At 43.3% G+C, this 15,021-nt stretch overlaps 1 protein-coding gene across 1 annotated transcript; it reads left to right on the top strand.

Moving 5' to 3' along the window:
* Positions 1-6,901: 6,901 nt before the first annotated feature.
* Positions 6,902-13,587, top strand: LOC139537619 (delta-like protein B). Its single transcript, XM_071339149.1, has 7 exons — positions 6,902-7,164; positions 7,253-7,492; positions 7,596-7,653; positions 7,766-8,023; positions 9,277-9,638; positions 10,004-10,220; positions 11,795-13,587. Exons 1-7 carry the CDS (start codon positions 7,114-7,116, stop codon positions 12,514-12,516), a joined length of 1,908 nt encoding a protein of 635 aa, XP_071195250.1. The 5' UTR covers positions 6,902-7,113; the 3' UTR covers positions 12,517-13,587.
* Positions 13,588-15,021: the final 1,434 nt, after the last annotated feature.

The following is a 15,021-nucleotide window of genomic DNA, read 5'->3' as shown; positions in this document are numbered from 1 at the left end:
GGTTTTATATTAAACAATTTCGGAGCCAAGGACAACATACCTTGCTAGCCGAAGGTCAGGCAAAAGAAAACAATAAGGGGGTACGGAAATACAGATAACCCGCGATGGGCCAAACCAAAATATACAAAACTTTTACAATCACATGTATGTACAATATTGATATGAAAAAGTGTTTGTACACCAAATAAAAACATTAGCTATGCAGCTGTAATTAAATAAAAAAATACACTGAATTATTATTATTTTTATTATCAAATTATTAACATCCCCTCTTGACCTGGCCTATTTGAATTGGTCCTTGTGTGCAACTTGGTGCATAATCTAGGGGAACAACATCACACTGCTACACTAGTTTGTTGGTTATGTGGATGCCAAGAATGGGGGTGTGCTCGGTACTCCTTTTCCTGTAGTCCACAATTATCTCCTTTGTCTTCATCACTTTGGGGGAGAGGTTTTTGTTCTTGCACCACACGGTCAGGTCTGTGACCTGCTTCCTATAGGCTGTCTCGTCATTGTCGGGGATCAGGCCTACCACTGTTGTGTCATTGGCAAACTTAATGATGGTGTTGGAGTCGTGCCTGGCCATGCAGTCAGGAGTGAACAGGGAGTACAGGAGAGGATTGAGCATGCACCCCTGAAGGGCCCCCGTGTTGAGGATCAGCATGGAGGATGTGTTGTTACCTACCCTTACCACCTGGGGGGTGGCCCGTCAGGAAGTCCAGGATCCAGTTGCAGAGGGAGGTGTTTAGTCCCATGGTCCTTAGCTTAGTGATGAGCTTTGAGGGCACTATGGTGTTGAGCTTGAGCTGTAGTCAATGAATAGCATTCTCACATAGGTGTTCCTTTTGTCCAGGTGTGAAAGGGCAGTATGGAGTGCAATAGAGATTGCATCATCTGTGGATCTGTTGGGGCGGTATGCAAATTGGAGTGGGTCTAGGGTTTCTGGGATAATGGTGTTGATGTGAGCCATGAGCAGCCTTTCAAAGCACTTCATGGCTACAGACGTGAGTATTATGGGTCAATAGTCATTTAGGCAGGATACCTTAGTGTTCTTGGGCACAGGGACTATGGTGGTCTGCTTGAAACATGTTGGTATTACACTCCGATAGGGAAAGGTTGAAAATGTTAGTGAAGACACTGGCCAGTTGATCAGCGCATGCTCGGAGTATACGTCCTGGTAATCCGTCTGGCCCTGCGGCCTTGTGAATGTTGACCTGTTTAAAGCTGACAAGGTAAAACTCTGTCATTCTGCCCTTGAACAAGGCAGTTCCTAGGCCATCATTGAAAATAAGAATTTGTTCTTAACCGACTTGCCTAGTTAAATAACGGTAAAATAAAAAAACATTGGCTGCAGAGAGAGTGATCACACAGTCGTCCGGAACAGCTGATGCTCTCATGCATATTTCAGTGTTACTTGCCTCAAAGCGAGCATAGAAGTAATTTAGGTCGTCTGGTAGGCTTGTGTCACTGGGCAGCTCTTGGCTGTGCTTCCCTTAGCAGTCTGTAATAGTTTGCAAGCCTTGCCACATCCAACGAGCGTTGGTGCTGGTGTAGTACGATTCGATCTTAGTCCTGTATTGATGCTTTGACTGTTTGATGGTTCGTCGGAGGGCATAGCGGGTTTCTTATAAGCTTCCGGGTTAGAGTCCCACTTCTTGAAAGTGGCAGCTCTACCCTTTAGCGGATGTTGCCCGTAATCCATGGCTTCTGGTTGGGGTATGTACAGTTGAAGTTGGAAGTTTTACATACACTTAGGTTGGAGTCATTAAAACTAGTTTTTCAACCACTCCACAAATTTCTTGTTCACAAACTATAGTTTTGGCAAGTCGGTTAGGACATCTACTTTGTGCATGACACAAGTAATTTTTCCAACAATTGTTTACAGACAGATTATTTCACTTATAATTCACTGTATCACAATTCCAGTGGGTCAGAAGTTTACATACACTAAATTGACTTTAAACAGCTTGGAAAATTCCAGAAAATGATGGCTTGAGAAGCTTCTGATAGGCTAATTGACATAATTTGAGTCAATTGGAGGTGCACCTGTGGATGTATTTCAAGGCCTACCTTCAAACTCAGTGCCTCTTTGCTTGACATCATGGGAAAGTCAAAGGAAATCAGCCAAGAAATTGTAGACCTCCACAAGTCTGGTTCATCTTTGGGAGCAATTTCCAAACACCTGAAGGTACCACGTTAATCTGTACAAATAATAGTACGCAAGTATAAACACCATGGGACCACGCAGCCGACATACCGCTCAGGAAGGAGACACGTTCTGTCTCCCTAGAGATGAACGTATTTTGGTGTGAAAAGTGCAAATCAATCCCAGAACAACAGCAAAGGACATTGTGAAGACGCTGGAGGAAACAGGTACAAAAGTATCTACAGTGGGGCAAAAAAGTATTTAGTCAGCCACCAATTGTGCAAGTTCTCCCACTTAAAAAAGATGAGAGAGGCCTGTAATTTTCATCATAGGTACAGTTCAACTATGACAAACAAAATAAGAAAAAAAATCCAGAAAATCACATTGTAGGATTTTTAATGAATTTATTTGCAAATTATGGTGGAAAATAAGTATTTGGTCAATAACGAAAGTTTATCTCAATACTTTGTTATATACCCTTTGTTGGCAATGACAGAGGTCAAACGTTTTCTGTAAGTCTTCACAGGGTTTTCACACACTGTTGCTGGTATTTTGGCCCATTCCTCCATGCAGATCTCCTCTAGAGCAGTGATGTTTTGGGGCTGTTGCTGGGCAACACGGACTTTCAACTCCCTCCAAAGATTTTCTATGGGGTTGAGATCTGGAGACTGGCTAGGCCACTCCAGGACCTTGAAATGCTTCTTACGAAGCCACTCCTTCGTTGCCCGGGCTGTGTGTTTGGGATCATTGTCATGCTGAAAGACCCAGCCACGTTTCATCTTCAATGCCCTTGCTGATGGAAGGAGGTTTTCACTCAAAATCTCACGATACATGGCCCCATTCATTCTTTCCTTTACACGGATCAGTCGTCCTGGTCCCTTTGCAGAAAAACAGCCCCAAAGCATGATGTTTCCACCCCCCATGCTTCACAGTAGGTATGGTGTTCTTTGGATGCAACTCAGCATTCTTTGTCCTCCAAACACGACGAGTTGAGTTTTTACCAAAAAGTTCTATTTTGGTTTCATCTGACCATATGACATTCTCCCAATCTTCTTCTGGATCATCCAAATGCTCTCTAGCAAACTTCAGACGGGCCTGGACATGTACTGGCTTAAGCAGGGGGACACGTCTGGCACTGCAGGATTTGAGTCCCTGGCGGCGTAGTGTGTTACTGATGGTAGGCTTTGTTACTTTGGTCCCAGCTCTCTGCAGGTCATTCACTAGGTCCCCCCGTGTGGTTCTGGGATTTTTGCTCACCGTTCTTGTGATCATTTTGACCCCACGGGGTGAGATCTTGCGTGGAGCCCCAGATCGAGCCCCAGTATGTCTTCCATTTCCTAATAATTGCTCCCACAGTTGATTTCTTCAAACCAAGCTGCTTACCTATTGCAGATTCAGTCTTCCCAGCCTGGTGCAGGTCTACAATTTTGTTTCTGGTGTCCTTTGACAGCTCTTTGGTCTTGGCCATAGTGGAGTTTGGAGTGTGACTGTTTGAGGTTGTGGACAGGTGTCTTTTATACTGATAACAAGTTCAAACAGGTGCCATTAATACAGGTAACGAGTGGAGGACAGAGGAGCCTCTTAAAGAAGAAGTTACAGGTCTGTGAGAGCCAGAAATCTTGCTTGTTTGTAGGTGACCAAATACTTATTTTCCACCATAATTTGCAAATAAATTCATTAAAAATCCTACAATGTGATTTATTTATTTATTTTTTTGTTGAAGTTGAAGTGTACCTATGATGAAAATTACAGGCCTCTCTCATCTTTTTAAGTGGGAGAACTTGCACAATTGGTGGCTGACTAAATACTTTTTTGCCCCACTGTATATCCACAGTAAAACAAGTCCTATATCGACATAACCTGATAGGCTGCACAACAATGAAGAAGCCACTGCTCAAAAACCGCCATAAAAAAGCCAGACTATGGTTTGCAACTGCACATGGGGACAAAGATCGTACTTTTTGGAGAAATGTCCTCTGGTCTGATGAAACAAAAATAGAACTGTTTGGCCATAATGGCCATCGTTATGTTTGGATGAAAAAGGGAGACGCTTGCAAGCCGAAGAACACCATCCCAACCGTGAAGCACGGGGGTGGCAGAATCATGTTGTGGGGGTGCTTTGCTGCAGGAGGGACTGGTGTCAGATGTGGTCTGCACAACCCAGAGGGTGGTCTGCACAACGAATCACCGGGGGAAAACTACCTGCCCTCCAGGACATCTACAACACCCGATGTCACAGGAAGGCAAAAAAGATCATCAAGGACAATAACCACCCGAGCCACTGCCTGTTCACCCCGCTTCCATCCAGAAGGCAAGGGTCAGTACAGGTGCATCAAAGCTGGGACAGAGAGATAGAAGCTGTTTATCAATCTCAAGGCCATCAGATTGTATAAACAAGCACAGAGAGGCAGCTGCCTATCTACAGACTTGATATCATTGGCCACTTTAATAAATGGAACACTAGTCACTTTAATAATGCCACTTCAAGAATGTTTACATATCTCGCATTACTTTTCTCATGTATATACTGTATCCTACACTATCTATTGCATCTGAGCCGCTCTGTCACTGCTCATCCATATATTTTATATTTCTATATTCTTATCCCATTCCTTTACTAGATTGTGGGTATTAAGTTTTGTTGTGGAATTTGTTAGATATTACCTGTTAGATACTGCTGCACTGTCAGATCTAGAAGCATAAGCATTTCGCTACACTCGCAATATCATCTGCTAACCATGTGTATGTGATCAATAACATTTTATTTGATTGATTTGAAAGGAGGATACCTAGTCAGTTGTACAACTGAACGCCTTCAACTGAAATGTGTCTTCCTAAAGTTTTGTACACTCAGTGTATACCATTTAGCAGACGCTTTTATTCAAAGCGACTTAGTCATGCGTGCATACATTTTACGGCCCGGGAATCGAACCCACTATCCTGGCGTTGCAAGTGCCATGCTCTACCAACTGAGCGACAAATGGCCTTTTTAAGCTTTTCATATTTATTTCTGTTGAACATTTCTTTATATTTCTATGCCGTTGAGAACTCCTTTCATTATGCTACATCTGTTGACTGATCTGTGCCCAACTTCACGGATTGACGTGAATTAGTGTTGTAGCATAGAAGTGTGCCAGGGATAATGTGTGGTTCATTGACGCCACGCGCCCCTCGCTCGTTAGAATATGAATGTACGAGCGAACAGCAGTGGCCCTTCCCCCTCTAAATCACACACTTTGGAGTGAAGCAATTTTTATGACTCTGCTTGAAAGAAGGGTTTGTTCTCAATAAACTGGTTACTTCAACATCTCTGCGCAATTTATAAGAACAAATAATGAATCTATTCTCTGTATAAAACGCACTCGGCTACCCATATTATTGGTAGGAGATTATATAGTAGGCTAACAGTTAAATGGACTATATAGTACAACATCCCATAGTAACTGTTTGAATATTAAGGTTATTGAAGTGCATGGTCTAAAGTAACGTATAGCTTAACTAGCCCACTGGGCACAGACGTCTGTTTTTTTTATTTGGTTGAGTTGTCAAACAACTTGAAATCAACCAAAAATGTCACCCTGTCATTGGATTTAGGTTAAAAGTTGCATGACAAAAATACGAAATTCCCTTACTTTGAGGACTTTTTGCTAAATCAGTTTTCCACGTTGATTGAACGTCATCACATTTAATTGTTTTGTTGAAATTACATTGATTCAACCTGTTTTTGCCCAGTGGCAGGCTACTGCCACTCAATATTTTGCAAATGTCCAATGTTAATAGACGCTATTGGGCAGATGATCATTATTGATAGCCTGTGGTATGCATTTGATTCATTCACCCCTCTAATACAGTTTATGAAATAATGATGTAGGCCTATAGGCTATACTGGCAAAAGGCCCATGCACGACAGATGCTGGAAATACCACTGTTGGTGCCCCCTAAATCAATATGCATTAAGAAAGTAGTGCGCAGTTGGGAAGGATGGTTCGAGGAAACAATAGTGTGTGGGGACACCGCACCGTAGACCATGTGCCATTGATTACCATACAGCTGTTCGCATGGAGTTCACACAAAGGCAACTGCCATGATATCCAAAACTCCAATTCAACCACTTAACAATAGACCCCCGAATATCCCCGAGGCGCACAATGAAAGGTCTTATCCGTAACCTGTCTGCTTTTGTCGGCTACCACGCGTCTGAGCAATTATTTTTGGACGGAAGAAAGGACAGACCATGCAATTCTTCCCTACTGCCTTCAGATCGATATTTAGCCTACCAAAAAAACAATAAGGGCAATTAATTATTATGCCAACGTTTTGTGAAAACAATTTATTTGGAATATAAATTATAAGCCTAAGTATATAGGCTGTATCAAATAATAGGTTATAACCACCTATAACCACAAATGTAGCCTAGTCCGTCAGGTGATACTGTCTATCAATTAATAAACAATTTATTTAATACCGGTAGGCTAAAGTTCTTAAATGAACAACTTTCTCTTTACATGTTTCCAATTTTGTATTTATTTTTTATGTCTGATAGGAGTTGAATAATTAAATATGTAGGTTTAAACATGCCGTTTTAGATGCAGGTTTCATACTATTTAAAAAATTTTGCTGACAAATTTAATTAGCACCAAATCCACACGCATCCCACATCTACTGGTTGTCCCTTGGGTCTTTCCCTCTCCCGCCTCCTAACGCGTGAAGGGGGCGCATCAGGGGTATAAAACCCAATCAATCTCATTAAGCACCAGAACCAAAACAAGTGAAGACCAGGGAAAAGGAACGAGTGAGGACTTTTTAATGCCTTTTCACACTTATTTTATGGTGTGACTGCAAGGATATGTTTCTACAGCTTTAGCTATTAGATTTTTTGGGAATAAGCGCGTGTCACTTCTATTGGACACAACGAATGCATACACCTGCGGATTGTTGTATAGCTACCAACCAAACAACTGCCATAAATGGCCTCACTACCTTTTAGATGTGTCTTGGCTTTGGTTGTAATGCAAGTGGTAAGTACGAAACGTAACAATAAGGAACCATTCAATATTGCCTTGCTTTACACACAGCTTAAATATGATTTCGTTCTTCTCTTGGTAGGTATCGTCCTCTGGTGTGTTCGAGCTGAAAGTCCATTCGTTCAACACTGCCCACCGCATATGCAGAAGGCATAGAGACTGCCACATATTTTTCCGAATTTGTCTAAAACACTCGGAGGACGTTATCCATGCGGAGCCACCATGCACGTTTGGAACGGGACACACCAACGTCATCCGCGCAGATCAGACCTCGATTTCCAGCAGCGCTCCAATTAGAATACCGTTCCATTTCAAGTGGCCGGTAAATAACCCTTTATACATAAATGTTAGACATGGAAATATAAATGATGTTACTGTATATCATTATTGCGTAAACTTTAACCCAGGATTTACCTCTATTCCAGGGAACATTTTCGCTGATAATTGAAGCATGGAACGCAGAAACCCCTACAGAATACACAGGTAAGGTGTTGTTGCAGTAGACATATTATAGCCTTTCTTAACAGCCTACCTAAGTTCAAACATTCAGTATGTCAATAGGCTACTAAAATACACATGTTATTGTATATTTCAGACAACCAAAACAACCTTGTCAGCCGCTTGGCAACCAGAAGAAGACTGGCCATCGGCGAGGACTGGTCTCAAGACGTCCACTTCGGAGAGCAGAGCGAGCTGCGCTACTCCTACCACGTATTCTGTGACGAGTACTACTTTGGCGATAGCTGCGCGGAGTACTGCAGACCCCGCGACGACACTTTGGGCCACTACACCTGTGACGAGGAGGGGAACAAACACTGTCTGGAGGGCTGGAAGGGCAACTACTGTTCTGATCGTAAGTACAATCGAGTTAACGTCAATGACTTTAGGCTACGTTACTGTCCAGACTCAGATGTTGTCAACCAGTTTGGACGGACTGCACTGTATAGGCCTATTGTGGATAGACTGCACAGTGCACGCAATTATTAATTGATCAATGAGGCTGATGTTATAATTGGCATTCTCCTTGGTGAAAACACAATTAATACTTTTTAAAGGTATCACAAGGACAGCATATAGGCAGCATTTAGACCTGAATGATTGGTGACAATAATTATTACATACAGACCTAATCACAATAATTATTACATACAGGCCTAATCACAATAATTATTACATACAGACCTAATCACAATAACTATTACATACAGGCCTAATCACAATAATTATTACATACAGGCCTAATCACAATAATTATTACATACAGGCCTACACAATCACACCAACAATGAAGCATGTGCAACACATTAATTCACCCTTGTTTTATGAAAATGTTTGTGTCAAGTTATTTCTAAATTAAGATTACGTCTCCCTAAAGAATTTCACTTTAATCCTTTAACCAGCCATTCTATTATTTTAGACAGGCATAATTGCAGGAGTCTTAAAGGGGCAATCTGCAGTAACTACATCCATTTTGTACCCATTGATTCTTGAAGAATATAACTTATAAATGCCCCATGAGCTTAGATCAACTATTGTGTCCCATCAGAAACCAAAATATCACCTTTGTTTTACTCCAATGTTTGCAAACAAAGTAAATGTAAACAAACACTGTATAGCCTAAAAAAATGTAACCTATAATTGTAATACCATGGATGGTCAGTCCTTGCATTTATAGCTCTGTCTATGGATTTGAGAGTGCTCCATTTTGGTGAAACAGTGGCAGGGAGTGGCTTTGTTATTGTTTTAACTGCTGACTGCTTGTGGAGTTCGAATGCTTGTGGAGTTCAATCTGCCTTTTGTTCCCCTTTAACAAAGGGAGAAAGAACCGTGACTGCCAGGGACACATGTTGGAGATGCTGTGTGTCTGTGTGTTGCGGGTGTGCGTGAGGCAGAGGGAGAAAATAAAGAACTGGCTTCTGTTCCTGCGGTTGTGTGCTCACCAGCTGCTTGGTTTAATACTTAAACAGTTGAAGTCTGAGACGGGGCTGGGGGGGGGGGGCAGACAGGGTTGTGTGTGTGTATGTTCTGTGATGTAAAGCGCAGGGGGGGTGCCCAATCTGCCCATTCATTGTAATCACCCTCCCATCTCTCCCCTCCTCCCTCCAGCCATCTGCTCGGCGGACTGCAGCGAGAGGCACGGCTACTGCGAGGCCCCTGGGGACTGCAAGTGCAGGATGGGCTGGCAGGGGCCCTCATGCAATGAGTGTGTGCGTTACCCAGGCTGCCTCCATGGCACCTGCGGCCAGCCATGGCAGTGTGACTGCAAGGAGGGTTGGGGCGGCCTCTTCTGTGACCAGGACCTCAACTACTGCACCAACCACCGGCCATGTGCCAACGATGCCACCTGCACCAACACAGGCCAGGGCAGCTACACCTGTACCTGCCGCTCGGGCTACAGCGGCACCAACTGTGAGCTGGAGACCAACGAGTGTGACAGCAACCCCTGCAAGAACGGAGGCAGCTGCAATGTGAGTAATATTTCTGCTTGCAGGAAATAGAGGTTGTTCAATATTGGCTAGTTTAATTGAATGTTTAATTGTGTGTTAAACAAACTTTTATTTTAATTAACTTGGAATGCCATGTTTAATTTTTTTACTTAACTTAATTGTCCATTTGAGGGTAAAATGGAAATGTGTCCTTGACACAAACACAGTGTAACAAACACATTCTAGTAATAAATATGTTAAAATAAGACAATGTCAGAAACATGATCAGTAATCATGGATCATCTATGGATTGTAAAAAGCCAAACGCCCAGTCTAGGTGTCTCTCTAACAACAATACTCTCGACAGTACTCGAAAATACTCTAATGACAATACTCTCTCTCTTTAGGACCTGGAGAACGACTACTCGTGCACCTGCCCCCAGGGCTTCTATGGGAAGAATTGTGAGATCATTGCCATGACGTGTGCCGACGGGCCTTGCTTCAACGGGGGTACCTGCATTGAGACGCTAACGGGGGGCTATACCTGCCGTTGCCCTCCCACATACACCGGCTCCAACTGCGAGAAGAAACTGGACCGCTGCAGCAACAGCCCATGTCTGAATGGTGAGTCTGACTGTAGTGTATCAAGTTCAAGTATTATTATTATTATTTTTTTTTTTACATTTGCAAGTATTAAAGTGCAACTGAAGGCAATAAACAACTTATCTGAAAAAAAAGCCTGTGGCATCGATGTTATTCAGAAACATTTATTCCAGTGTCTAAATTGACTACAAAGTGTAAATAGTATAATTTTGTTCATAAAGTCAGTCTTGTCTAAAACAGAGTTTTGTAAGTGAGTTCGTCATGACTCACTTAAGGGTTGGGTTTTGATTTCGACAATGCTCTCTTGACCACTAACAAAGGATACAAAGCAGCGGTGATTGCGCTCTATTCAATTCTACAGCAGAACACAGACGGTGAGACAGACCTGCCTATCAACGCAGCGGATCTGACTTTGTTTACATAAAACAAAACGTCACACATTTTTTAAACGTGGTAAGATCATAAACAGTCCAGTCATATGTGCTCAAGTGCCAAAAGTAGGATACAAACAGCAGGCAGGTTCCTTGTTTTAACAGGCGGATTGCACCGGGATAAAATCTATTCTTGAACCTGGCAGTGGAGGTCTTGATGCTCCTATCTCCGCCTAGAATAGATGGTAGCTGGGAGAACAGTGCACTGGCTGGGTGGCTGGGGTACCATACTGTCTTTTGGGCTCTAGTGCGGAATCTGTCAGCATAGATGGCCTCGATGGAGGGGAGGGTAGTGCCAATGAGTCTCTCTGCATTGAACACTACCCTCTGAAGCCTTTTGTGGTCTTGTGTGTTGGTTTTACCATACCACACGGTGATGGATCCAGCCAGGATGCTCTCTACCGTGACTCTGTAGAAGTTGACTAGAGTGCGTGTGCTCATGCCAAACTTCCTCAGGCGCCTCAGGAAATAGAGGCATTTGTGTTGGCTGACCATGTCAGATCGGACGAGATGATTAGGCTCAGGAACTTAAAACAGTTCACCTGCTCCAAAAAAATGTGGAAGCAGGTGAAAGTGGATGGAGAGGAGCTTGTCTTGGTTCTGATGACCTCTATTGGTTCAAGTATGCACCTGCTGGTAGTACTTGCTAATGAAGTACTGGACTTGGCTGGTTGAACAATGAATGAATACATGTTTTCAAAGTATATCAATGCACACAACCTAAGCACATCTTCCTAGAGAAAGTCAATCAAATGTTATTCTCGGAAACACAGAACTAAAATCTTGTGTAATTTCATCAGATGGTTGATTAAGTTCTGGGGGGAGATGTGTTACTAGAGCGAGGAGCGTAAGCTCCACTCGCTCTCTACATGTTCGGGGAAAGTCTATGGGCCAAATGTTCCCTCCCCTTCTGAAATTTGAAAGATGCGAGCACCTGCGAAATTGTGATTTGTCCAAATTATTAGTGACATGGGAACAAAAGTTCCTCGTTAGTCATCGCATCCCAATCTGTTGACAGAATCATGTTATTTTGATAAAGACAGAAGTCATGAAGACTTAAGAAGTGGCAACAGCGCGATATCCCATGTACCCCATCTTGTACTACTTCAGAATGTGGTAGGCTGCACTGTACTAAGTGGAGCCATGTCATATGTTGTCTTATAGGTGGTGAGTGTCTAGACCTGGGTCAGAGCGTGCTATGCCGCTGCCGCTCCGGGTTTACCGGTGCCAACTGCCAGATCAACATCGACGACTGTGCCTCAGTACCCTGCCAGAATGCTGGCACCTGCCAGGACAGCGTGGACGACTACACATGCTCGTGCACATTGGGCTACGCCGGCAAGAACTGCAGTGTGCGTTCGGACGCCTGTGGCCGCGGTGCCAGCGCCCAGCCCTGCCAGAATGGCGGCACCTGCTTCACCCACTTCACGGGTCCTGTGTGTCAGTGTCCGACAGGTTTCATGGGACCTAGCTGTGAGTTCACGCTGCAGCTCAGCTTCCAGCCTGCATCCCGACTGACAAATAAGCCTTCCTCCGCCACCCTCACCGCCTCTTGCATCCTGGCGTTACTTGCCCTTGGCCTAGCGGCGGGCATCGTGGTGCTGCGGCGGCACCGGCTGCGTAGTAGGAAGCAACTGAGCGACACAGCGGTGTTTAACGACCTGGAGACGGTGATCAACCATTTCCCCAGCGAGAGAGAGGCTTTCCTGGGGCCCAGTGGCCTGTTTAAGATCAGCAATAGCGACCCGCGCCTCAGTTTGGCATCGCTTGTATCGCTGAGCCCCCCAGACGACAGGACAGGCCGGGGACTTGGGGGGGAGCACCATTCTCTCTCCCCTGGACAGGACTACCTCTGGAGGGGGGAGAGTGGGGCTGGGCTAAGATGAGCCACTGGTCTGGACTCAAGAAGGACAGAAAGAGGATACAGGACAGCCACGCACCTGAGAAGGGAGGGCGGGACAGAAATGGGGAGGAAGAACAGGGGATCGTTAGCACTTCTTTTTTCTCTTTTTATGAAATGATAAGTGAATGAAGAAAAGGACAAATGCTATGAATGTTTGGATTCCTGTCATAATTTTTACGTTGCAAATTTAAACAAACAAAGAAAAAAACATGTTGGAAAACAACCTCTCATCATGAAGAACAACAGTAAGTGACCTCATGAAGTTCAGGAACTTTAGGAAATCTCCTCAGAGAAAGGTCTTCAACGTCAAATAACCCAAAGAGACGACTACCAATACCACATGACCACTTGCGTTGGACACTGACACTGATCTATCATTGCCCTTGCTTCAACATAGTCATATTCACCAAATGACTCGAAGAACCATTTAAACCAAATACAGGAAGACCTAATTCTCTGACCTGTATGTTTTTGGAAGACCAGCGCACAATAAAGACTTATCAATGACCTTCAAGGAGAGGATATATTTTCTGGATTGACTTCACTGTGTTTTTGTTTGTTTGCACATTTCACCAGAACTCAATTTTGAGCAATTCCAAAAGATAAAACATATATTTTTTTCATTGAAAAATGTACTGTGATTTCTTCTAACATACAGTAGTACATACATCAGTTGGTATACCATCATTTTATTTGTTATTTATTTATTTATTATGTGTAAAATGTTTGTCAAATCTTCACCTTTTTTGCCACAAATCCAGAGATATATTTATGTGATCCTAAATGAACAACCTGTAATGGATGTTCTGCATCTTTGTGTGTTGCTGTGTATTCTAAATAGCCCATGAATACTCCAGGAAGAAACACAAAATTGATTTATGACCTGAAATCAATGAACATGTAACTTTGATACACAGATCATGACATAAGTATTGCTGTTTCTGAAGAACAGCCAGTGTAATTTTATGTTCATGCCAAAGTTTGTGTTTAGTCTGGCATTTGCTCTCAAAAAAATGTTGTGTTTGTAATGTGTTGAATAAAGACTATAATATCATCAGCTTTTCTAGCCTATCGATTATCAACATACAGTACGTTGGCCATATGATATAGGATTAAATGTTATTCAGTTAAAATGGTTGTTTTCATAGGGGTTTACGTAAGACAATATAGTAGAAACGAGCACTATTTTCATAAGAAAATACAAATTGGGCATGAACTAGTATTTCACCGCCTCTCAAACCTGAATCTGTGGCCCCATTCTTCCTTGCTGTCCTCACTATCAGAGGGTATGATCCTAACTGCCACATTAGGCTACTTTCAACCATAGAATCTCCCTGTGTCCATTTGCCTGAGAATGTTAGTGGATATGTTGGCAAAAACATTGATCATGGCCATCATTTTACATGTCTTCCATTTAGCATGATATTGCCCTGTAAAGTAACCTAACTGCACAACGTTGCCCTGAGGCAACAAAAATATATCATTTTTTTGGTATACACTATATATACAAAAGTATGTGGACACCCCTTCAAATTAGTGGATTTGGCTATTTCAGTCACACCCGTTGCTGACAAGTGTATAAAATCAAACACACAGCCATGCAATCTCCATGAAAAAACATTGGCAGTATAATTGCCTTACTGAAGAGCTCAGTGACTTTCAACGTGGCACCATCATAGGATGCCACCTTTCCAACAAGTCAGTTCGTTACATTTCTGCCTTGCTAGAGCTGCCCCGGTCAACTGTAAGTGCTGTTATTGTGAAGTGGAAACATCTAGGAGCAACAACAGCTCAGTCGCGAAGGGGTAGGCCACACAAGCTCACAGAACGGGACCACCCAGTGCTGAAGCGCATAAAAATCGTGTTCCAAACTGCCTCTGGAGGCAACATCAGCACAAGAACTGTTCGGGAGCTTTATGAAATGGTTTCCATGGCCAAGCAGCCACACACAGTGGTGTAAAGCTCGCCGCCATTGGACTCTGGAGCAGTGGAAACGCTCTGGAGTGATGAATCAGAGCGCGACGTATGTTTGTTGTTGAAAGCTGTTGAACGCCGAAACTGAAACCTGTCGAAAGCTGAAACCTGAACTAAAGACCTCAATTTAAAAGCTGACAGTGTTTTAATATACTTTTTATTTTATTTTGAATCCTGCGGCTCTGTTGGGCTAAATTGCTGTGAGCGCTGCTATCTGTCCTGGGATCCTGCCAGATTCCGTATAGGGGAAGAGATGCGAAAGCCCAGCTAGCCTAGTCTCAAATGGAGGCCGCTATTGAATGTTTCCAGCGTTGCAGGAGCTGTGTTTACTTTGCTTTGTTCTGGGACAATGTGGACCACGTTGACTTTCAATGTAGCAACTGCTTGCTAGGCGGAGGACTACAGGAGCGAAGTAGCTACTCTTAGCAAGCAAGAAGAAAACCTACATAAGCTACTGGGGAACCCACGCCCACCTACTTTTCCTTTTTCTTCCACCCCAGTAGCCGGATGCCGC

This window comes from Salvelinus alpinus, chromosome 13 (genome assembly GCF_045679555.1).
Source record: "Salvelinus alpinus chromosome 13, SLU_Salpinus.1, whole genome shotgun sequence".
Classification (NCBI taxonomy): Eukaryota; Metazoa; Chordata; class Actinopteri; order Salmoniformes; family Salmonidae; genus Salvelinus; species Salvelinus alpinus.
Note: the sequence above shows the minus strand (reverse complement) of the source record. Positions and strands in the feature narration are given on the sequence as shown.

Bases quoted from the DNA above. Each gene is read 5' to 3' on its own strand.
- LOC139537619 (XM_071339149.1), top strand. From the start codon at position 7,114: ATGGCCTCACTACCTTTTAGATGTGTCTTGGCTTTGGTTGTAATGCAA. The intron at 7,493-7,595 runs GTAAATAACCCT...CCTCTATTCCAG, and splicing joins CGTTCCATTTCAAGTGGCCG to GGAACATTTTCGCTGATAAT. The intron at 7,654-7,765 runs GTAAGGTGTTGT...TGTATATTTCAG, and splicing joins AACCCCTACAGAATACACAG to ACAACCAAAACAACCTTGTC.